At 39.0% G+C, this 23,509-nt stretch overlaps 1 protein-coding gene across 7 annotated transcripts in view; it reads left to right on the top strand.

The window, feature by feature from the left end:
• Positions 1 to 23,509, top strand: part of Dock10 (dedicator of cytokinesis 10) — a 206,105-nt gene that overhangs the window by 80,216 nt on the left and 102,380 nt on the right. For all 7 annotated transcript variants that reach the window (XM_023723036.1, XM_023723034.1, XM_023723037.1 and 4 more), the window contains exons 4-7: positions 7,519 to 7,601; positions 17,992 to 18,064; positions 18,315 to 18,437; positions 18,673 to 18,807. In XM_023723036.1, coding sequence (XP_023578804.1) covers positions 7,519 to 7,601; positions 17,992 to 18,064; positions 18,315 to 18,437; positions 18,673 to 18,807 — 414 coding nt within the window. The remainder of the gene's footprint in view (positions 1 to 7,518; positions 7,602 to 17,991; positions 18,065 to 18,314; positions 18,438 to 18,672; positions 18,808 to 23,509) is intronic.

A 23,509-nucleotide genomic window follows, 5' to 3' on the forward strand; every position in this document is an offset into this window, starting at 1 on the left:
ACTCACTAAAAAAATCCCTCAATAATAGTCTTGTCTCATAATATGAAAAAAAATTCCAATTCTAAGTTGGCTTCTCTCCACAATAAAAATCATCCTCCAATGGTTGGCAGTGTATACGCACATAGATACAGAAGCCAGAGACCTTAGAGCCTAAGAATAAGAATGATTCCATTTTATTGGGTTGCATTGAATATCAGCATAGGTTGTATATTTTATATGAGATGACTGATTAGATCATAATATCACTGAGGGTCTTTAGTACCATTCCCTGTTCATTTTCTAACCAATTACTGGTGAAATCTAGCTGAGAAACTGAATATATAGCTCAGACACAGGTGTCCTAAGTGAAAGTTTGATTTTATAGTTTGTTTAGTTGCCTGAAAAGAACATACAGTCTTGTGAAAATAGAAACCAACTATTTTGGTTTACTTTCTTTTTCTATTCTTTCTTTCTTTCTTTTCTTTTTCTCGGAACCGGGGATTGAACTCAGGCCCATGTACTTGCCAGGCAAGCATTTATTCTTCTGAGCTATCTCCCCAGCCCCTTTAGTTTGCTTTCAATTCATATTCAAACAAAGTCTGTGCATGACACTTAAGGCTACTCGGAAGGTCAAAGTGTTTAAAGATGGTCGTCACTTGTGTCTGACTGTGGAGTACAGCATCCTGTTTTACATTGCATATACATACTTCTGTGCACATAAGAATACCTAATATCATACAAATATTTTATTTCTTTGTTATTTATTATGCTTTTTTTGCAATGGAGTCTACCATGTTACCCAGGTTAGCCTTAAATTCAAAATCCTCCTGCCTCCTATTCCCAACTAATTTGAACTATAGATGCACAGGAGCACACCCACTCAGTGAATATTTTCAGAAATGAGAATCAAAACTGACTAAGTAGAGTTATGCCATGATATCTGAAGCTGGACCATCTGTGCATTTCCATTACTGATGCCCTCCAAAGCCACTATTTTAACTTTTCTGTCAAGAGTATAACATATGTTTTAAAATTGTCCAATTTGTTTTTGTACTACAGGAATTAATGTCTCCATGTTAAAGTAACATGTACTGTAATTCAGTGGAAGGGAAAATGTTTTCAGTGCCTTTTCTCTTTTTTCTCTACCATATCAGTATATAGGTCAACCACGTGTCCTGGTTGCAGGCACGATCTCATGTTCTAGCTGCTGACCTCACTAATAGCGTCCTCATGCCCCATGCAATGTCTCCTTGAGGACAGTCAATTAACCATTCATCCTTTCAATGCACAATCTGCCTAAATTCACTTGATCTCATGACGCTTTATTATCAACATTAGTACCATAGCCGTAAGTACTCCTAAGCCTTATAAATAATAGCATGAATATGAAAATTATCACCACTGTTTTACAAATACAGAACGAATCCCAGTGGGGATGCAGGGGCAAAAGGAGCACTCTGTGTGGTCACGTTAATCTTACTGGCAAGAAACTAGTTGTATAATTAAAAAAACCTCTGTAGCCAGAAAAAAACATAACTGTTGCATCTAAAAAGCCATCTGTTACCTGCTTATTATTCAGCAGCCAGAATCTAATAATCAGGCCTTTAAAAGATGGACAAATTGTATTGCCAAGCCTGAGTTGTTAGAGGTATGCAACATGATTTCAATTGATTCTAATGACTCTGAAGAGGAGCAGGAAGGAGAAAAATGAAATATTTTCCTTGTGGTACTTTAATGTGTCCTTTCTGATTGCCTACTCTTTTCTGAAGTATTTAGGTTGTTTTTGGACTGTGAAATTATTGCTTGGCCATTTCTAAGGAAACGTGATATAGGAGGTTATTCTCTCAACAAATACATAGAATGTTCACTACAAAGAATGCCTCATCCTGGGATAGATAGGTTCCTTTGAAAGGATGAATTACAAGATCTAAAAATCTGGGACCTGAAGGCTCTAGGTTCCCAGTAAGTGTTATTATTCTATTCTATTCTATTTTAATCTTTTGTTTATTTATGAACTCCATACAGGGTCTCACTACACAGCTGGGACTGGTAGTGATCCTCCTGTCTCGGCCTCCCCAGAGCTGAGATTAAAGGTGTGCACCACCACGTCTGGTTTCAGTGGCCAGTTTGGAGTATCCAGGATGGCCTGTAGCAGGTCCTTGTGCTTGCTAGGCAGGTGCTCAGACCACTGGGCTATCTCCCCAAACCCCCCTCCCCACACACACACACACACATACAGTAAGCATTTTAAAGACCAGGCCAGACTCTTATTCATGTGGAATGACAGTTTCTACTTGGTGGAACAGCAACACCTCTTCACCTCCTTCAGGATCACCTATAAAGCCCTGTCCCGTGAGGCTTAGAGAGTTTGATCCGGTAGATCTCAGACAAAACCTAAGATCCTGATTTTTAAAGACTAATGCTAGAGCACTGATAAACACTAAGATACTGGCCACAGTGTAGGAGGCCACATCTTAAAGGCACAAAGCCTTTGGCCGTGCTGCCTGGGGCTGGCTTTCTTGTGTCTAAACACAAACAGGCAGAGATGGCAGGCACAAATGCTCAAGAAACCAAATAGGAGCCAGGGAGATAGCTTGGCAGTCTAAACACCTGTCTGACAAGTGTAAGGACCTGGGTTTGATCCCTGGTACCAGATGTTGAGCCAGTCCCATGCTGAGCCAGCCACAGAAACCTGGCATGGTGGCACACGCCTGCAAACCCAATGCTGGAGAGACTGAGACCAGAGGATCACAATGAGTCTGAGCTACATAGTGAGACCCTGTACCAAGTAAAGAAAGAAAGAAGAAAGAAAGAAAGAAAGAAAGAAAGAAAGAAAGAAAGAAAGAAAGAAAGAAAGAAAGAAAGAAAGAAAGAAAGAGAGGCCAAAGACGAAGACAAAGAAAAAGATGAAGACAAAACCAAATAAATAAGAAAATTCTGTATCCAAGCATTGCTGTGTGGGGAAAAAAAGTGAACAAGCTCTGCAAGCTGTGTTGCTCACTATGCAGTTTTCACTTTTGAAGATCACTGTGGCCGCCATCAGGAAGGGGTCCAGTGGCTGGAATCTTGGAACAGGTACAAGGGCTAAGAGTTAGGGACAGCCAGAGTTACTGCATTATTACAATTCCAGTGATTTGGAATTTGCAATGGATCATTTCAGCTTAGTTTTTGGGCAAAGAGAAGCTGGAGCCATAATTATAATAGTTTTAATGATCTTAGAGTAACTGTGTGGGCTGCAGCAGAAAATAGGATAATTTTCTATGCATAACATTTCCAAAATGCCAGAACTATGTAGGAAAGATGATTGTGTTTATAAAATGCACTGGCTTCCGCCTAATCAGAGAAATTCCAGAAGTATAAAAGGATTCTTAAGAATCATACAGCCCAAGCCTGATTGTCACCAAAAGACACAGGAAACCCACAGCTATATTCACAAGTCATTTATTAAAACACAGGTCTTTCATAGTGAGACCTAGTATCTCTCTAAAAAAAAATCTGCTTTTATGAGTCAAGGAAAACTGCCTGTTATTAGAATTTGTTGTAAATGTGAATTATAGATTGAATCCAATATACTAAGAAAAATGATGTTTTCAAAGCAAGAATTTACTGACTGCTTGCACAGTGCTTAAGTGCCTCATAGGAATTCCCATATTTGATCCCGGGGAAGTTGGCATTATTCCAACAGACAAAGAACTATAAAGGTACTGAACTACTCAGTTTAAATGCCGTAGCTAATTAGTGACAGTAGCTTCCTACCAGCATAAGAAAGTGCAGTATTCATTTGTTATCAAGGAGTTTAAACATTAACATATCTCGGATTCAGTGAAGCTTGTGGATAATGGACCCAAGATTATGTGTCATGATTAGACAGAGATAGGGGGCAATTATTAGATTAGACAGCAAGAAGGGGCAATGAGTGATTCCTAAATCTTTGTCCTCTTGACACCTGCAGATCAGGACTTTTCACAGACAGAAACTACATGGCAGAAGTTTCCAACCCAGTTCTGTATTCTAAATGCTCAATAGCTGCATCTGAGATGCACATAAAAGCAGAGGTTTACCCAAGATCATAGGAGAAGACAGTGCATTCAAGACTCTACCCTCCAGTGCATTCTACGTGAAAAATAACGCACAGTGGCTTGGCAATTTTCATAAAAGAATCTAAACTACTGTGAGCACTTTAATCCTAAGAAAATTATTGAACTGGTGGTATTTGAGGAAGCGCTGTGCATGCAGATGTATTCGGGCATTGTGTTTCTACTCAGGCCAAAGAATTCAAGCAGTCCCAGCATGAGTCAATGTTCTCTTCTTCTGTCTTTGTTCAGGTAGCACATTTTCTGTGACTCACCCTAATAACTCTATTTAATAGTCTCCCTTGCCCCAATTAGTCACCATCCTCCTCCTGGTTTGCTTTTTCTGAGACACTATTTTTTCTACCATGTGAGATAATTTATTTACTTTCAAATTTACTGTCATCATGATATAAATTCAAGAAGGCATGTAGTTCTTCTTTTGCTTGTTGCTACGTCCCCATCATCTAGAGCAACAGAGTACATTATAATGCCTCAGGAATGGTTGTTAAATAAAATAATCAATAAATGATCGTCAATACTAAACAACCAGGTTAGTGAATCGGGGTAGTGAATTCCACATACTAAGACTAAAATTTATAAAGCGAATATGAAGCTCTCTAGAATATGCTAAATGCATTTAAAAGGCAATTCTTATGCAAATGTATACTTAGAGGCGACCGACATGCAGTGATGTACCAGGAAAGTGACTTCAAGGAACACAAAGGCAGTGGGTTTTATGTTTTGGTTTTCTATTTTAAAATACATTTTCTTTCATTTGAAAATGACTAAAGATAGAAAAAGGAAAGTTGGGAAGGAGGGTGAACAGGAATTCTGGTTCCATAGCTTGGGAGGCTGCAGTCTTTTAAGTTCCCTGCCAGGATCCTTGACATCTTTGTCAAAAATGAGGATAAAACATTTTAGCCAAGGAGTCTAATGAGGCTCTGTGTTTTGCAGAACTGGCTCGGGAACTGGCACGGTAATACATGCGATTTCAGCGACTGTGCTATTTTGTTCACAGTCTCCATGTGCCCTAGCCCATGTCAATCCTCTAAATTTGTTTTTACTTCTAAGTTCATCTGCCTCTCTGTTGATGTATTGTTGTCATTGTTGTTATTGCTTTTGTTTTCGAGAGGAAGAGGAGTTCTTTGGAGTTCTTTTACTTTTTCATTTATTTCTTTTGTAAAACTGATACATAAAAATGTAAACATTACTAGAAATGTCTATTAGTTCATCAAAAGACAAAATTAGTACTGATATTGTTTGATCTACTTCACATGCCTATGTCTGGTAATCTAAGCAACTACTTTGAAGATAACACTATGCAATGTAATAACCATTGCCAACTTCCTATCATTTTGTTTTGAAATTCTGTATCCTTTTTTATGGATTTAGTACAGGGTCTACATGGTCTCACTATACAGCTTGGACTCATGGTGATTCTCCTGTTTTTTGCCTCCCAAGCCCTGAGATTACAGGTGCACATCACCATGCCCAGTCTAATTCTCTATCACTTTTATTGGGTTTTCTTCTCTTTCTTTCTTTTTTTTTTTTTTTAAAGGGGTTTTTTTTTTTTTTTTTTTTTTTTTTTGGCAGAACTGGAGATTGAACTCAGGCCCTTGTGCTTGCCAGGGAAGCACTTGTTCCACTGAGCCATCTTCCTGGCCTCTTCTCTTTCAAATAAAAACATATAAACATTTCACATGTGTACATGTTTCAGCACTTGTATATACTGTCCAATATTTAAGTAAAAGCCAGCCATCTACCTTTACCTTCCAGGGTGAAATCCTGATCATTGAGTGTAGTCTCTCTAGTGTGCAGTCACATACCACAGCTCAGCTCTGCGCTCTCGCTATAACCACACCCGTGACCAACCTCTCCCCGTCCTTCCACCTCCTCTCCTCCTCACAATCTCAGTGGCCATCATTCTGCCCTGTCTGTATGAAATCAACTTGTTCTTAAAGCCTTCATTTGTCCTGCACTCCCGCTGCCATCCTCCTACCCTGCCTTTGTCCCACGCTTACTTGTTGTTTTGTCCTTAGTCCCAGTTTGTGTGTGGGCACTTCCTGCATAAACAACGCTTTGGTGCTGAGTGAATTCAAAGCCAGAGAAACAGCACACTCCCCTCTCTCTCCTTGCCTTCTCCCTGCATCTGCGTTCTCCTTCTACCTGGCTGTGATGCCTCTGGCCGTTCCTTCCCTCCCGCTGATTCTCCAAAGACAGTGTCCTGATTCAAAGACTGCAGCAGCTCAGTGCCTTCCTGTGCCCTCTTGGACAAGCACAGCCTTCATTCCTAGCAGTGCAATATGTTTAGTGCTTTTCATAATCTTCTCTTGTGCAAGAGGATCAGGTCTTCCAATAGTATTAATTTATAAGATTAAAATCCTAGTTAATCCCTGGAATCAAATAATTTTATAATTTAAAGGGATCTTACAAGCCATCTAGTGAACTCCTGATTATAAATCCATGGTCATGATGGAAATAGGTGCATAGTCAGTGTTTGGAAAAAACTTGCCATCCACAAATAGTATAAAGTCAGGCATCATGCACTTTGTGATAGCTGTTTTGTGTTGTTAAGTTTTTTGTTTGTTTGTTTGTTTCTTTTGCGGTACAGGGGTTTGAACTCAGGCAAGCTCTTAGTCTACTGAACTATCTCCCCAGTCCTTTGTGTTATTAACTTTTATTTGAACTCAGCTTTTAATTATTTTTATTCAAATCTGTTTATAAAATCTGTGAATAATCAAGGAGAAGGCTCAGAAGGTATGAAATACAACTAAAAAAGTAGTTTTGGGCTGACAAGGTTGAGGGTGTATGAAAGAAAAAAGGTTGGTTATTGAAACAACAACAGTGGGGTAAAATTGTGACAAAAGACACTTAACGACATCCTGCACTAGTGTGAACTGTCAGATAACAGAGGCGGTCGCTAAGGAAGACCCAAGAATGATGATTGCTGAGCTCAGCGGCACACTGGGGAGGATCCATTGGAGGATTCGGGCATGCTTTCCTTGGTGGAGCCAAATACAATAAATATATTAAGTGGTCCCTCCTTCATAAAAACGTTAGACTTATATTTCACAGGGAGAAGCCTCTCTACCTACTTTAAAGTCACTAACCTTCGGGCTGGGGAGATAGCTCAATGGTCTAAGTGCCTGCCTGGCAAGCACAGGGACCCGAATTCCATTCTTAGTACCATATGCATGTCACCCCTGGAGCCCCAGGTGCATTGTGCCTGCCACAATACTGGGCGTGGTGTCTGGGGAGGCTGAGACAAGAGGATCACTATGAGTCTGAGCTGCATAGAAAGACCCTCTATCCACCAAAAAAAAAAAAAAAAGAAAAAGAAAAAGAAAAAATCCCTGATCTTCACATATCCCTAGGGATTCTGAGCACTGTATTCATGGTACTTTGTTGCCAGGACAGCTGACATTTTAATGATATTCTATATAATTGTCTTTTTCTGTTCTTTCAGGCTTGTAAATTTTATAGCTCCCAGTGGTATGTGGTAAACTACAAATACGAGCAATATTCTGGAGACGTTCGACAGTTATCCAGGTGAGAAATTCTTACAAATATTCCTGGTTTTTGCATAAATATCATGTGTGTGTTCTTTGCTCAAGAACTGACATTGTCTATGAATAAACACAGCCAAAGTACATTTCGCCAAATGGATAATTAAGCCAAGGCAGAGTGTTTTGTTCAACAGGGTGTAGTGGATGTGTTCAAAGTGCAAAATGATTGTATTATACCTTTCTATTTTTATTTCTTCTTTTGAGTTCTTACACTAGGGAAACTATATGATATTTTTAAAAAGTGTAGAATGAGATACAAGTATTTTCTGCTTCCACTACTAAATGGAGTCCTAAGTTTCGTTTATTACTATGTTATTCTTTGGTGAGAAGCTTTTCAGTACCATATGCATATGATTTGAGTAGCCCAATATGTCCAGAGTGTTGCTGGCAATCTTGTTAATGGTATTCATACATGCCTGTCATTCATGTATTCACATTCTAGAATATCAAATGGCAAGAAAATATAATCCAGAGGAGTGGCATATACCTAAAAACAAGAAAAATGAAAACAAATGCCTAATTTCCCCTCTAACTTCAGGGAAAATAAATTCTTCAGGAAGATGATTTTGCTGTTTCTCCTTAAATGTCACTTGTACACAGAGGCTAACCTGAGTGCTGGAACTGTACTAGGAATTTAGGGCCCATTTCCCCTATTTAAGTAAAAATTCCCAAAGGGCAGGGACTTTTCCCTGAAGAATCTCCTGCAGGCTTCTAAGAATTCCTGGCACATAGTAGGTGGGTAATTACTACTTATCAGACAACTAAACTGAATAATTATAAACTTTTAACAGACAATGTTTCTAGTTGCTTATATTTAAGGGACTGTTTCAAGCTAATAACCTCTAATTCTTAAAACTTGGTTCTTAAAACTAAGATGATGCAAATAATCCAGAAGAAAAGCGACACTTACAAAGTAAAATCCTTATTAACACATTGCTCAGGTTAAATATCCGTGTGAAACACATCAGTTCTACTTTTCCGCTGGGTCCCTAATACACAACCAAGTTCCGTGTTGCAATACCTTCTGTGCTGCTGGACAACCCTTTCAGACTCAGCTGCTAGTTTCACTGCTTTTAGTTTTTAATGCATGATTTGAAGGGAATTGGGGGGCTGGATCTCAAAGTTGGCATTTCAGCTGGGTCTGAATGAAGCGTACCAGCTACCAAGGGCGGCACGTGGTGAGAGGAACCCACAGACCATCAAGCCAGGGACCACAGGCCCTGGAGAGGAACTTAGAATGTTGTGTATTCTCATTGCAACAAGAAGCCTTGGCAGATTTCAGCAGGCAAGAGACATGATCTGATTTACCTCTTCTAAAAACATGGCTTCACCACCTTAATGGAAGATGGGTTGCAGGGGTCATGATAGAAGAAAACATGAAGTGGAATAATTCTTTCAGAGTTGGCTCATTACACAGTGAGAACCAGTGTTCCTCCAAAATAGCCCTTCTTTGATCAAGGCACTGCACAGCTACCAAATTTCTAAACATTCTTTCAGACTCATGATGGGTAACCACTTGTAACCCCTGTCGAGGAGGTCCTACTATCCCCTGGAACTTCACGAGTGATGATTACCAAAATGTCTGGGTGCCAATCACACATTTTTGTAGGTTCAAGTGAAAAGCAAAGCTTTTCTAACACCAAGACTTCCCCTTTCTGAGAATCATTCTGAGAAGTGGTAACAATTTGGAAGCTGTGTCTTTGCCCATGGAAGACTGTTTATCAAGGGAGATGACACAGACAGCAGTGCTTTTTTCTCTATTGATAAAAGGTTTTCACTGCCTTCAGCGTAGCAAGTTCTTTGGTAGTTTTCTCCTGAAACCTTTCATTTTTTTATATTCATAATTCTACAAAAGGTAAAATAAAATATTCCACACTCACGACATTCCTCCTCTGTGAAAATGACGGAGAAAGCATGTCTACTAAGAGCAGTTTTTAAACATTATTGCTGAACTGGATTCCCGTAGAGCATGGGTAGTCATCTCATGAGAAGAAATGAGAAGGTGGCCAAAGTATTTTTGAGAATTTGAGAATTTCCTTTACTTTAGCTAAAGGGAGAGGAAGTTAATATCAAAAAGGGGAAGACTGTGGCTGCCGCAGAGTAAGAACCTTGAATAAACTACATACATTCAAATGAAAACGAGAAGTTCTAGAATACAGTTCTGTGGTGTATGCCCCAGCCTAGAATAAAGAAGACTGTAAAACTGAATAGCAGAACTATTTTTAATGGCTTTACAAAGCTAAGCACTTCTCCATACAGGTTGTACATGTTTAGATCAATAGAAGAAACAGATTAATGTATGTGGGTCTTCCAAGGCTATTAAAATTAAATCATTTTGGTTTAGAAAAATTCTCATGTATCTGCTACCAATTTAAACTGATCATTTTCTTTTATGGGTTACCAAGATTGCAAAATGACAATTTGAAATTATGTAAAAGTGAAAAGGAAGTGAAATATAGCCTTTTAAATGTATTGTTTTAACTCTTAATAATCTTATTGTTTGTAAAACGTGTTTTATAAATGTGTTTTCATCCTGGAGAGAGATTATTTCTAGATATAATGTGAGACATAAGTCTTCATCCATTAGCAATAAAAACCAACTCTACTCTTGAAGTTCTCATAACTCAGAGCAGCATAAAAGTTTATGATGCTGCTGAGTTCATTAATCCACTGGGTAAAATACAAAGATATGTGACATATTAGGATGGTTCACTAGTCTTAATTTGGAAGAAGATATAAAGAGAATTCCCTGCAGGTGTAATTTTTACTCAGATTCAAATAAAGTATGAACAGTTGAGCTGGGCTGACTGAATTAGCACAGAATTTTCTAAAATGAAAGCATATTTACATTTATTGGCTGGCCAAGTCAGAAATTGCTGGCTGCTATGCATGCATTCTCTTCTTTAATGCGCATAAGCCTATACTATAAGAACTTCTATTTCCATTTTATAGAGGAAGACTGGCGCTCAAAGACGCCTTGCCCCGAGCCTCAGAGGTAGTAACTGCGAAAGCTCTTTGACTTTCAGCTCAGAGAGTGAGGCCCTGACCAGCCCTTTCCCTTGAGATCCCAAGGTCTTCTAAAGACCATACAGTGTTCTTCGGGGAGGATTTCAAGTGAACAACTGTGGGTATCGCTCTCAGTGTGACCTTTCTTGTTCACGCAGATGAATTATGTGACTGACAGGCTTCAACTGTGACATTTTCCTACTTGCACACCAGGTACCTTAAGGACATCCCAGCCTGTAACCTTCCGTCAACCTCCCCCTCCCCGTGCTTTTTGTTCTCTTCTTCTCCACTACACCGTGTTCACTTTCCCATGGTAAAATATTCCACCAAGTGTATAAAAGTTCGTTTGCCCCTATTTTCTTACCTCTATTTATTTATTGCATTCTTCATGATAACAGTTCTGACTACTGTGAAGTGGACTGTCTCAGTTACTTTTTACTTGTTGCTGGGACAAAACACCTGACACCCAAAATAAGGAAGGGAAAGGTTTATTTAGCTCACAGTTTGTGGAAGTTTCAGTCTATACTGGATCGGCTCGTAGGCAGAGTGGCACATAGCAGAGAGCAGCAGTTCATGGCAGCAGAAAACAGCAAAGAGCAAAAAGAAGGGCAGCACCTGCAGCTTCTAGCCAGAATCTCCCCTCCCTACCTTATAAGCAAGCTACCCTGGTGCTGGGGGTGTAGAACTCACACAGTGTCCATGCCCTCCTCTTGCACAGGATGAGGATGATTATAAATCAAGAGTCCTGGCTCTCTGCTGAGTCACTTAATTAAACTTCTCAACTTCTCAAGGTGACACAATGTATCAGTCAGTACATGGGCCCTCAACATACTTCTGATTTGTGTCCCCCTATGACTAAAGATGTTGTAAGTTTTTCATGATTAGCCATCTTGCTTCTATCAAGAATTAGATATTCAGTTCATATGCATATTTATTGATGAGATTATTTATTGTTTTGGTGTGAATTTTTTTAATTCTTCATATATTCTAGATACTAATTTTCTGTCAAAAAAAAAAATACCTGGCAAGGGTTTTCCCTCATTCTGTATGTTTCCTATGACTCTGTTGTTTCTTTTCCTGTACAACCTTTTAATTTCATGTGATTCCATTGTTGATTTTTGTACTCTATTTGCTCCTGCACTGTTGGAGACCTGTTCAGGAAGAGATTCCCATGTTTATATTTTGAAATGTTTTCCCAATGTCTTCCTCTAATAGTTTCAAGATTCCAACTTCATTTATTTATTTATTTACTTGGTACAGGACCTCGCTACACAGCTCAGGCTCATAGTGATTCTCCTGTCTCAGACTCTCTGGCTCTGGAATTAAAGGTGTGCACCACCACTCCTGGGGTTCCAGGACCAGCATGGCATTCAGTACCAAGGATCGAACCTAGGTCCCTGTGCTTGCAAGTCAGTTACCCAGACCACAAAGCTATCTCCCCAGCCTCTCTGTAGCATTTCTCATGGGTTTCTTCAAACTTTTTTTTGTATTGTCATTAAAGAAAGAGTGTGCAGTTGTAAGTTATATAACAGCATAATACACAGTAACTAAATATTAACTATAATATTTTGAAAACCTTTTTAGCATTTGTATGATATTTTGATCATCTTTAATATATTAAAACAAAAAAGAATCAATTCAGCAAAATGTCAATTTTAGTCATTCTTTCTATAATTCCTTTAATATCTTAAAAATATATGAAAATTTAAGAACAGGAAAAAGTTGAAAGACAACAAAGACTCTGTCTTCAGTATTTAAAACACCTTTTCCATATTGCTATATCTATTTTAACTTCCTTACTTGCCCATCCATCTATCCATCTCTTAGCCAAATATTAATCTCATCTCATTTTTGATCATTTTAAAATGAGTTTAAAATATCAACTATTGCCGATCTAAGCCCTTCAGGTTGCACATTGCTAGACAGAGATTTATATGTCTTCAACTCATCATATGTGTGTTTCTACAGTAAAACTTACATACAAGAAATGCATGAGATGTGAGTGAACTATCTGGTAGCTTTTGACCATGAGTTCACCCGTGCATTCAAAATCCCTTTTGCCACACAGACCCTATTATTGCTACCAAAGAGTTAACTTCCATTCCCTTCTGGTCTGTTCTCACCCCAAGTTCCTTCTTTCCTTGAGATACCCACTGCTCTGAGGTCTTCACAATATTGGAATTGTGCTGTTTACATTTCTGTGTTTCTAATTTCTTTCACTGAGCATAATCTTCTGAGTGATGTTCATTTTATTTTATATATCCGTAAGTCCTTAACTGAGTAACTCTTCTTTCTGTGGATGTATTATACTTTGCTTAGGCATTCTCTGTTGATAAGCACTCTTTTAGCATTTTGAACTAAGGTGTATGTAAATCACTATCAACGCATAAGCTTTTGAGAAACTTTGGCCATTGTTTCTACTTCTCTACTGAAACATTTCATGAAAAGCATTCATGAACATTGTTACGGTTTAGAACTAAAGCATCCCCCAAAGGTCCCATATGCTTAGAAATGAAGCTTTTAGAATGTGATTGGTTCTAGGGGCACTATTCCCATTACTGGATTGATCTGCTTTTGTCTTCCTACACAAATGTACTCTTAGGAGGTGGGGTCTGGTCAGAAAAGATGGATCACTACCAGTGTGACCCAGAAGAGGATATCGATGGCCCTAGAGCTTCCCTTCTTTCTGTCTCTTAGCCACCATGAGTGAGCAACTTTCCTCTACCATGTCCTGCCACATGCCATTCTTACCTTGAAGTCAGCCAGTTGTGGACTGAACCCACTATAACTGTGAGCCAAAACAAAGTTCTCCCTTTTAGACTGCAGAAACCAGCTATTTTGTTCCAGCAATGGGAGCATAACTTCTATAAGCATTCAGTCTTACCCATTGAGATTAGTGAAAACTTTGTTTTGGTAGGTATTAAAAAAAAACTTTGTTTTTTAAAGCATAAAGTCCTTACTTTTCTTCCATTGTGTCATTACTACTTGAAATGCTATCTCCTCACTTTGCTGCTGGTGTTATGAAAACCATAATTAGAAAAGTCACATAGCAGGACTTGACCAATACTGTGATCCATAGTTATTAAGAACACTTGCCTCCAAAACTATTCCTTTATAAGAGAAGAAGATATATGTGATGCTTGAAAAAGAAGAAAAAAAGAAGTTTAAAAATAAATATTGTGTCTAAAATATTTTAATGACAATCGCTGACATAGAGCCTAATGTTGACATTCCAGTTTCAAGTTCATCCTTGCTACCTCTTTCTGAATTTTCCCTACTCATTCCTTCACCTTTCCCCTGAGATGTCTCCATCCTCCGGTTTGTGCCATGTCATCATTTTTGAAAATCCTGGAACACTCATATTTTGTCCTCTGTAGAGAAATCCTTTCAAGTAATTGCTATGGAATCACCCATTTGAACCTGCCCCTGAATCTCAGTGACATGTGACATCTCATGGGAGGTAGAGAGAAGGAAAGGCTGTGGTTAAGGGCTTTATTTTGTCAATCAAATGACAAGGTGAAAGGGACTGCTTTTACTTCAAGGAGTGGAAAGTGACACTAAGGAGAAAAAGAATATATCCGACAGGATACAAGGGATTTGCCAGCGACCCTACAATAGTATTGTGGAGTCTCTACTTGTCCTGTCTTCACATAAAGGTGATGCTGGCCAAAAGGAGCAGATAAAGTTAATATCAATGGCAGGGGTCACAGAAAAGCTTTAACATCTAAGGCTCTGCAAGAAGAGTAACTATGGCACATCAGAATTCTTGAACAAAAATGGCTGCAGTCATACTTTACATGATTATTAGAGATGGTTTGAACTCACCTTTCCTAATACAAGAATTATTTCAGAGATAAATTTTCTAATCGCATCTCTTCCCCTGTGTATTTTTAGAAATAATTGTTAGCAATAATTTTTATCTCTGTAAAATGATGACTTTAGATGTCTAATATTGTACACAATTGTCTTATTCTACACGTGTAATATGTTAAAATGCAACACGCTTCCTAATGCATAGAGTTCTGTACAAAACTTCTAAGTATGTATATGTTTAAACTTCTTTAAACATCTCTGCTGAATAAGAAAGATTATATTACGTGTAAAGATACAGAAGAAAACTGAGACTAGGACCAATGCATTAATACAATGCAATCTCAAACAATGCGTTTTTCAGAGCGACTTTATTATCCTTTGTTATTGATTTGAGCAGCAAATAAACCTCATAATTGAAATTTATAAGAGAAAATCATGATAGCAAAACACTATTTAAAAACCCAAGTAATATGTTAGGTGTACCTCTTGATGATTTTGATCAGCAAAAATATATTCTACAGCTAAAAAGATGATAATCAAACTGTCTTCCAAAAACACTGAAATTCTCATTGGACTAAGAGCCTGTTTAGGGAAGCGCAGAGACTGGGGTTCAATCCCCAGCACCACATGCCACACCAGCCCCACCCCCAGGTACACTGAGCTGGCCACTGAGACTGGTCATCTTGGTGCATGCCTGTAATCCCAGCACTGGGGAGGCTGAAAACAAGAGAATCACTATGAGTCCAAGCTGCATAGTAAGACCTGTACCACATACATTTTAAAAAGACACTGAAATTATACCATTTCCTATTACTTCATACCTGTCATAGTCTTGCTCCCCTTACCCTATTATTAATCTGATCATCAAATGCATATTGAGCATCTCTAGCAAAATAGAAAAGAAAGAGCTGAGTGAGATATGGATAGGAATTTATTAAGGTTCCTGGCTTTAAGAAATATGCAGTCTGATAAAGACCTAAGGTGTGTTCAAGAGCCACAGATGAAGTGAGCATCAGAAAGACTGATGCAGGCTACGAGAAGAGGCCCCAGACACTGTAGAGCACAGGGTGCCTTCACAGAAATCGCTGTAGAGCACATCCTCTTATCAAGTTGCAATGGACTACTGTTCAGGCTTTAACAGGAGTCAAGCGTTGATAAATGCTACCCCAAGGATACACCCTGAGAATGTTATCTTAAGTGAGAAAAGGCAGATGCAAAAAGATAAATCCTGTGCAATTCCACCTATGTGAGGGGCTTAGAACAGTCATATCCATATAGACAGAAACTAAACAGTGGTAACAGGAGTGGGAAAGAGGAAATGGAAGATTATTTCTTGTGAGTACCAAATTGTAGAGTAGGATGATGGGAAAGGCGTGGAGATGCTGGTGGTGTTTACACAACGCCGTGACTGTCCTTCATGCCACTGAACTGTGATGTGTTACATATATTTTACCACAATATATAGAAACCTTTTATAAGGAGACAATGTGGTTCTGATCTCAGATTATGCCTAGTTTTAACAGTGAAGATCATGTTCTTTGTCTGTGCTAACTTCTGCTGTAAAATGAGATTAGACGTTTTTATATCTTTCAAACAGAAGATAAAGGGCCAGGGATATAGCTCAGTGGCACAAATGGCTGACTGGCAAGTGCCAGGTCCTAAGTTTGATTCCTGGTACCAAGACAAGAAAGTAGAATTGAGAATCAAATGGAGTAAAAAAGAATTGTCAACGCATTGGTTAGTACCCTGTGTGTGTGCACATTAAGTACATGTATACATACTTAATGTATAAAGCGTTCCAGATTATTTTGTTCTTTTTCTAGATTTATCATTAAGAAACCATTTGCGATAGAAATATCAAATATGTCTCTGGTATTTTCTTCATTACTTATACTCAAAGGTTGTTTCTACACAATATAAATCATCTTAAAGACAGAGGAACATAAAGGTGCAAACCTGTAATCCTAGTACTCTGGGAGACTGGGCCAGGAGGATCCCAAGTTTGAGCCCAGCACAGGCAGCTTAGCAGTAGAGATCCTGTCTCAAAAAAATTAAATATAAAAGCTGAAGATTTAGCTTAGGGTGAAGACTCTGCATTCAATTGCAAGTACTTCAAAAAAGAAAGAAAAAAGAAAAGACAACGTAAATGTTCTATGAGCTTCTGCATGTAGTATTAGATGCAGTAAATGGTAACGAAGAGCTGGATCTAAAGAAGGACCTGGACCTTGGGCAGCAGTGTTGGTTTACACATAACCACTCCTTTGGGCTTGTACGTGACACTGTCTGAGCAGGCACTTCTGCACTGCCATGGGAAGGCACAAGTGAGTACAAGTGTCTCTAGGCCCCTTTGAGTGGCCTCTGCAGGAAGTTGTGAGTAGGGAGCTGCAGAACCCTGTGTAGGGTGGCTTCCAGAATAGGGTTCTCCAAAGGGGAGGCATCTGTGAGGACCACACTGCAGCCTGGAGTGCACACAAAGTGTGTGATGAAAGCTATGGTGAACGTTGAACTTTTTATACTATTATTACAGTCAAAAGCACATGCCATTAAAGCCCATCCCTTACTGCCCCTTGCTTTAAGCACAGTTACTCCATTCTTTATGCCACTTTTAAAATTAGCGTATGTCTGTGATACAGAATGAGTCCTAGCAATGAATTGGTACCTGCATGCGTCACATCCTCATCGGTTAACTCCTCACTGCCACATTCTGGGACCGTTCTGGAGCCTTCTTTCATAAGTGTCTTTATGGCACATGATGAAAATACAGTAAATGCTTCTGCCAAGCACCAACTAACAGAAAGCCAGGCTGGGAAGGAAAGACCCTGGGTGTGTCCCCACCCACCTTGTCAACCAGATCTGATGAACTGTGACTTGGGGCTCTCCCCAAAGTCAGAGTGACCACACAAGGTGAACGTTCTGAGCTGGCAGGACCTCGAAGCAGCTGCATGAGAGAACTAAAGGTACTCGTGTTTAAAGGCTTCCCCACCTGCTTCAGAAAAGGTCAAGCTCAGTGGGGTCAGTGTGATCAAAGTAAGGGGGAGTAGTTGAGAGGATAAACAACAGTGTGTCTGTTATTGTAACTTTTTACATGAAGTCACCATATCTCACAGGCAATCCAGAAAAAGTAATAAAAAATTCACTACTTAACAGTTCGTGTCAGAATTCAGAAGAAAGAAGACAAACTCCCAAACCTTTAAAATGGTTCTGCTTGCTTCCATCTAAAACTAAACAGGATGTATAGATGTCTATATACACAGTAACTCCACACTGTAAAATATTTACTTTCTGGATATAGGATCTATGGAACGCTGTAGGGTAAGGTACACTCAAAGAAAATGGAGCCCTCGCAGTTGTGAAGATTATGAAGCTGTTGCATGGACGTGCAAACTCCACAGGAGAAATGTGAACATTGTGCACTCTAAATATGTACTAATACATTTTTTTTTGGAAGTTTTGAGAATTCCACCATCACTGTTACCTTGGAAACACCTGAAAATGAAAGTACTGTGTCAGATGATAAACCAGATTCTTTTTCTTTTTTTTTTTTTAAATATCAGAGCAGAATACAAACCAGAGAAACTTCCCTCGCATTCCTTTGAAGTCGACCATGAAGACGCCGATAAGGATGAGGTAAGCGAGCCATAGCAGATGCCTAACAGGAGGGTAATCGGTCCCTGTCTTGCCGGGGCGTTTCACACGCTGGCCAGTGTACTCCGAGCGGCAGAAGCTGACTGAGATGTAGCTGCTAGGCAAAGTCAACCACATTTGTCTGGACATCGAACATGAGTATTGCAGATGAGTCCCAGAGGAAACGGACTCTCCTCTGTAAGGGCAGCCGAATTCACAGAGCTGGAGGGAGCTCATGACACCTTTTGTGCAGGACACTACTTCGCACTCATCTTCCAAGGGCGGTGGGGGACCCGGAGGGTCCGGCGTCTTCAAGTCTGGCTGGCTCTACAAGGGGAACTTCAACAGCACCGTGAACAACACCGTCACTGTTCGGGTAAGGGAGCGTGTAGGCCAACCCTCCAGGGCCATCTTTCCTGGGGCTCCCTCTTCTGACGGAAGTGCACAGGAGACAGATTTGAGTATGTCTTCTGTAATATTTTATTTATGAGGAAGGAGGCTGTTCTTCTCTAGAACAATGCCCCACAACTATAGAAATTACCAAGAAATTGTAAAAATTCAACTTTTCTTTTTGTAATTTGAACTCTTTCCCCATCTTTCCCTTTCCTTAGTCATTCAAAAAACGTTACTTCCAGCTGACTCAGTTGCCAGATAATTCCTATATTATGAACTTTTATAAAGATGAAAAGATATCCAAAGAACCCAAAGGCTGCATCTTCTTGGATTCCTGTACAGGTGTGGTACAGGTTAGTATAATTTTCTTTTTCCTCTTGATGGCTGTATTCATTGTAAAATATTAACAAAAGTTTTCTGGAATGTATGATGTGAACCAACAACTGCTATAGACTCTAGGAATTCCGTGAAGAACAAGGCAGATTCCACAAAACCTGCTTAGGTACCACAGAACTTATTGCAGTAAAGAAAAACAAGACGTGAGCAAAGAAATACACCAATAGAATAGATTCAGGTGGTACATTTTGAAAAAAAAATGAGTAAATAGGGTAAGGGAAGGAGAAACATGACTGGTAAGGTCAGAAAGGAATAGCGGTGCTCAATAGATAAGAAAAGCATTTCTAAGAGACCGTCTGAGCCGTGAACTGTAGAATGAACTGGGCAAAGTACAAAGGTCCTGAGGCAGGGCAAGTCTGATGTGCGCACTCAGGGAAGCCGGCCATGCATATGGTGCTGTGGACAGAACAAACAACCTAAGGAAATGAAATAAGTGCATACGTAAATCACATAGCTCAAAGCATGTACTTCATAAATGTTCTCTTTATAACTAGGTAACAAGAGCTGGAGAGATAGCTCAGCAGTCTAATCACCTGCCTGGCAAGCGCTTGGACCCAGGTTCAATCCCCAGTACCACATGCCATGTTGGTTCTGGGCATGCTGTGTTGGCCACCCAAACCAGGCATGGTGGGACACACCTGCAATCCCAGTGCTGGGAGAGCTGAGCAAAAGGACCTCTGTGAGTCCAAGCTGCATAGCAAGACCCTGTACTGAAAAAAAAATAAATAAATAAATAGGTAACAGTGAGACAACAAATTCACAGTGTACACATTATCTTTCTCCAAAAAGAAGATTTTCTTTAAAGATAAGGATTACATTGATCCCTGTGAGTTTAAGTTGAATAACACCAAAAATTAAAGTAAAAAAAAGGGCTAGAAGGACAGCCAGCATTTTGGTCCTAGCCTTTCAAGGTCAGTAAGGACTCAGGAAATAGGAGAACCTGTACTGTAACATCCTGTAACTCAGTTGTGTCTCAGATTTTCTGATCAAGGAGATTATGGGGCCACAGAGGAAAGTGATCGATGATGTAGAGAGTGCCTAAGGAGAGTCACCTGGAGAGAAAACATTCCCTCAAGCTTTCACAGAGAGCAAACTGGTCAAGCAATAGCCATGACTCATCCACATGGCTGACACTGACAAAGAATCTATAAACTGAGGTACAGAGCTTCAGGTTAAATCCTGAGGGGATTTGACTGACCTTATCAGATACAAAAGCTACATTTCTTGTTACATAGGTTTTGCTCTTAACCATCCAGCAGAAAAGCATGAAAGTGAAGTATAAAAAGCAAAGCCATATTAATATGATAAGCTGTAAAATGCTCAAGTCAACAACTTTGGACATTGACAATCTTATGGATAACCCACTACTGTTATGGACTATTGGACTATATTGGAATATTTTGCTGAATTCATGCACCTACAATATTCTAATGCCAGTGGAATGCCCTTCTCTGACAAAACTAACGAAAAAAGGAGTATACAAATGAACGACCATTTTGTATTTGTATACTCAAAATAGGATAGAAATACAGCTCCATTCTCTTAATTCAATGAATAGAGAGGTTTGTTCTAATAGTATTTGAGACTGGATATCAGGTCTGCATCTTGTACAATGAATAACCACTAAAACAACAATTTACAATGTATTAATTATTGAAAATGTACTAGTAATCAGTTGTGAAACAGTCATTTGCCATTTGTTTCTCAACAAAAATATTTAAAAAATAAGTTGAATAACAGGCATAGCTCTTTTAGAGGATCAAGGTTTGTCTACCAGTTTTCATTTTCAGATTATTGTCTTAGTATTGACATAGACTGCTGTGGCAAAGGGAAACAGAATAATTCTTTAGATCTCTTATAGCCTTTAGATGTTAGATATCCCTATATTCAAAATATCCACTCTTTCCGCTCTGATTTATCCACCCTTTGCCTTTCTTTGTAAAACTTAAAGCAATGAAATATCTCCCTGAGTTCCACAGTAAGACTGGACACTTTTCTGAACCCAACCTTCTAGAAATGCATATTCTACTATCAGTAAGCTTCAGGTACCCATAGAGATCACATCCTGATCTACTCTAGGGGGGCATTTAGATATGTAGTTGTGAAGTAGGAGCCCTTTCAGTCTGTTCATCCTAGCCTATTTCTGGAAAGTTGCTCCAGAAAGTAAGAAAGCTAAATTTGAAGAGGAAAGAATTAATTAAGTGCTGCTGAGCTCTCTACTAGAAATGAAAGCTAATTGCACTGTAATGCAGATGCTGACTCTCAACATGGAAAGGATAATAAAGGTCTTAATGGAGGGCAGAGAGAATTGTCTATTGTTGGTAATAGAAAAAATCTCTAGTCTGAGAAATATGAGGTATATCTAGCAATAGTTTAGAGATCAATATTTTACAGACAATCAGTTGAAATTTTAAACTATATTTTCCATTTGTATTTCAAAAGCTTGCTTGTCAAACAAGTCACCATTTTAAAGTCTTTTGTTCAACAAGAAGCTTGCAGTGAAAATTTCTATGCCGTGTTCTTCTTCTTCAAAGAATCATAAAGCAGAGTACTGAACCCACACTTAAGTGCCCAAATCTGAATTTCCACTCTACACCTTCTCTTTCATCTCATCCTTAAACAGTGTTTCAGTCTCTACTTAAAAGTGACCTTTGAAAGAAACCCTTTTAGTTGAAAATACAAGCCTGTGATTGATTCAGGTCAGCACTGAAATCCAAATTTCGCCATTTTTGATCTGAAGCCTTTGAATAAATGACTCAATCTCCTTATTCTCAGGTTTCTTATTGATAAAACCAGAACAACATATTAAAATGCCTAAAGGATCTGGAAGAGAGTGAATCTCCTCCATTTCTTCCCTAGTCCCAGTCTTTCTAAGGTTTACCACTTTGGAAGATGAACCTTCCTGCAAGGGAAGCCCTCTTAGGGACTTTTGATTTACTTTCTGAAATTTCGGTACAAATGAGCTAATATATTTCTTTATCTGTTCATTCACTCATTCATTCAACCTACTTACTTGGTGCTTGGACTATGCTAGGGCTATGCTTAGGCAAGGGAGATGCATTTTCCTATAAAAGTCAAAAATCAGAAAATGGCACAGTTACATGTTCACTGTTATTGTTACAAATGACCTGTAATGGAAGTGTGGATGGCAGCGTTTGTGGAATATTCTGAGAGCATAGACATTAGCAACTGCTAGACCTAAGGCTGCAAGTCTACACAGAAAACCTGTATCTCTCTGTGGGACTCCACAAGATCAGTCTTCTCCATGTAAGAATGAAAGGGTTTCTGTATTTACCTTCCTTTTTATCAAAAGCTTTCATTCAGTTTTATCTGCAGGCAGAGACTTGGAGGTTGGTGTGAGATTACTTTGAGAATATAGTTGATTTGTCACCTTGTGTTTGGTCATTCTGGGTCCATAGTTGCAAGAAGCTTTCTAGTTTATGAATTCTTACATCTGGAAAGAAGATTTCAAGTACAATAGTGCAAAGTTTAAGAATTGTTCTTGTAAGCTTTTGGGCACAAAATGTTTCTGAAGATGAATCACATACACACAAAAGCACAGAGCAAATGAATAACTACAGTGAGTCAGAATTATTTTGTCAGAAATCATTGACAGGCTCTTTGAATTAAAAAAAGAGGAACAAAGTCTTTGCCTAAGAAAGTGCTACCTACCATCCAGCATTCAAGCTTATAATAATCATTAGAAAATGTACCAATTTAATTTGCCTCATTCAGATCCAATCTATATCGCTGGGTTTTCCTAAGAATAATTCCTGGGATTCATAGAATATACTTACTCCAAGCTTGACCTCACACAGGGAAACTCCAACTCACTTTCTCTGAGACTTTAAATGATATTTAGCAAGTTCCAAGGTCTTGATAACAAACAAAAAGAGATCAAACTATACTTCTCTACTTTTTGAAATATCAGAAAGTAGTAGGTCTGTTTTGGAGGACTGCACTTCTAGTCTACAACAGAACGTTTAGGTTTTGCTGCTTCAGTTTGTCATGACAATAAGAGACTTTTAGGTCTGTGTTGCCCTACCTCAGTCATTCACCCATCCACTCTTTCCTTCATCCTTCCTTCTATACATACATTCATTTCAAGCCTTGCCACTGTACAGTACAATGAATTACCCAAGATTTTCATCAGGATCTTTCTCTAAACAAGGAAAATGGACATCACTTTATATAGATGGATGGTAAGGTACCAACACTTCATTTCCTCCTAGGTGCAGGATCTACCACCATATAGATGTGGGTTCCTAGAAAATTACCTCATGTATAACTATTCTAGAAGTTCAGATGCCCTCTACAGATCAAGCGTGGGGCAGGTGTGAGACATAGAAGTATCTTGAACTGCACATGACCCTGTATGTGAAAGAAGGAGTCTGTCTTGGAAGGAAAACACATTAGATGCCATGTGGGACCTGGTTGTTTCCCACTGACAAACTCTGCCTTTAAAGATCTTACTTCCCTTGATATAACAACCAGGCGATACCTATAACTTTCTTCCTCTTATACTGACAGCAATGATGGAATATACACTGCTGCTTTCACTGCTTATTAAAATAAAACTCAGAAAGGCAAAATGGCTCTCCCAAGTCACAGAGCTAACAAGAAGCAAAATTAAATTACAGAAAGAAGAATTCCTAAGTC

Source organism: Octodon degus, unplaced genomic scaffold, assembly GCF_000260255.1.
Source record: "Octodon degus isolate 3935 unplaced genomic scaffold, OctDeg1.0 scaffold00096, whole genome shotgun sequence".
NCBI lineage: Eukaryota > Metazoa > Chordata > Mammalia > Rodentia > Octodontidae > Octodon > Octodon degus.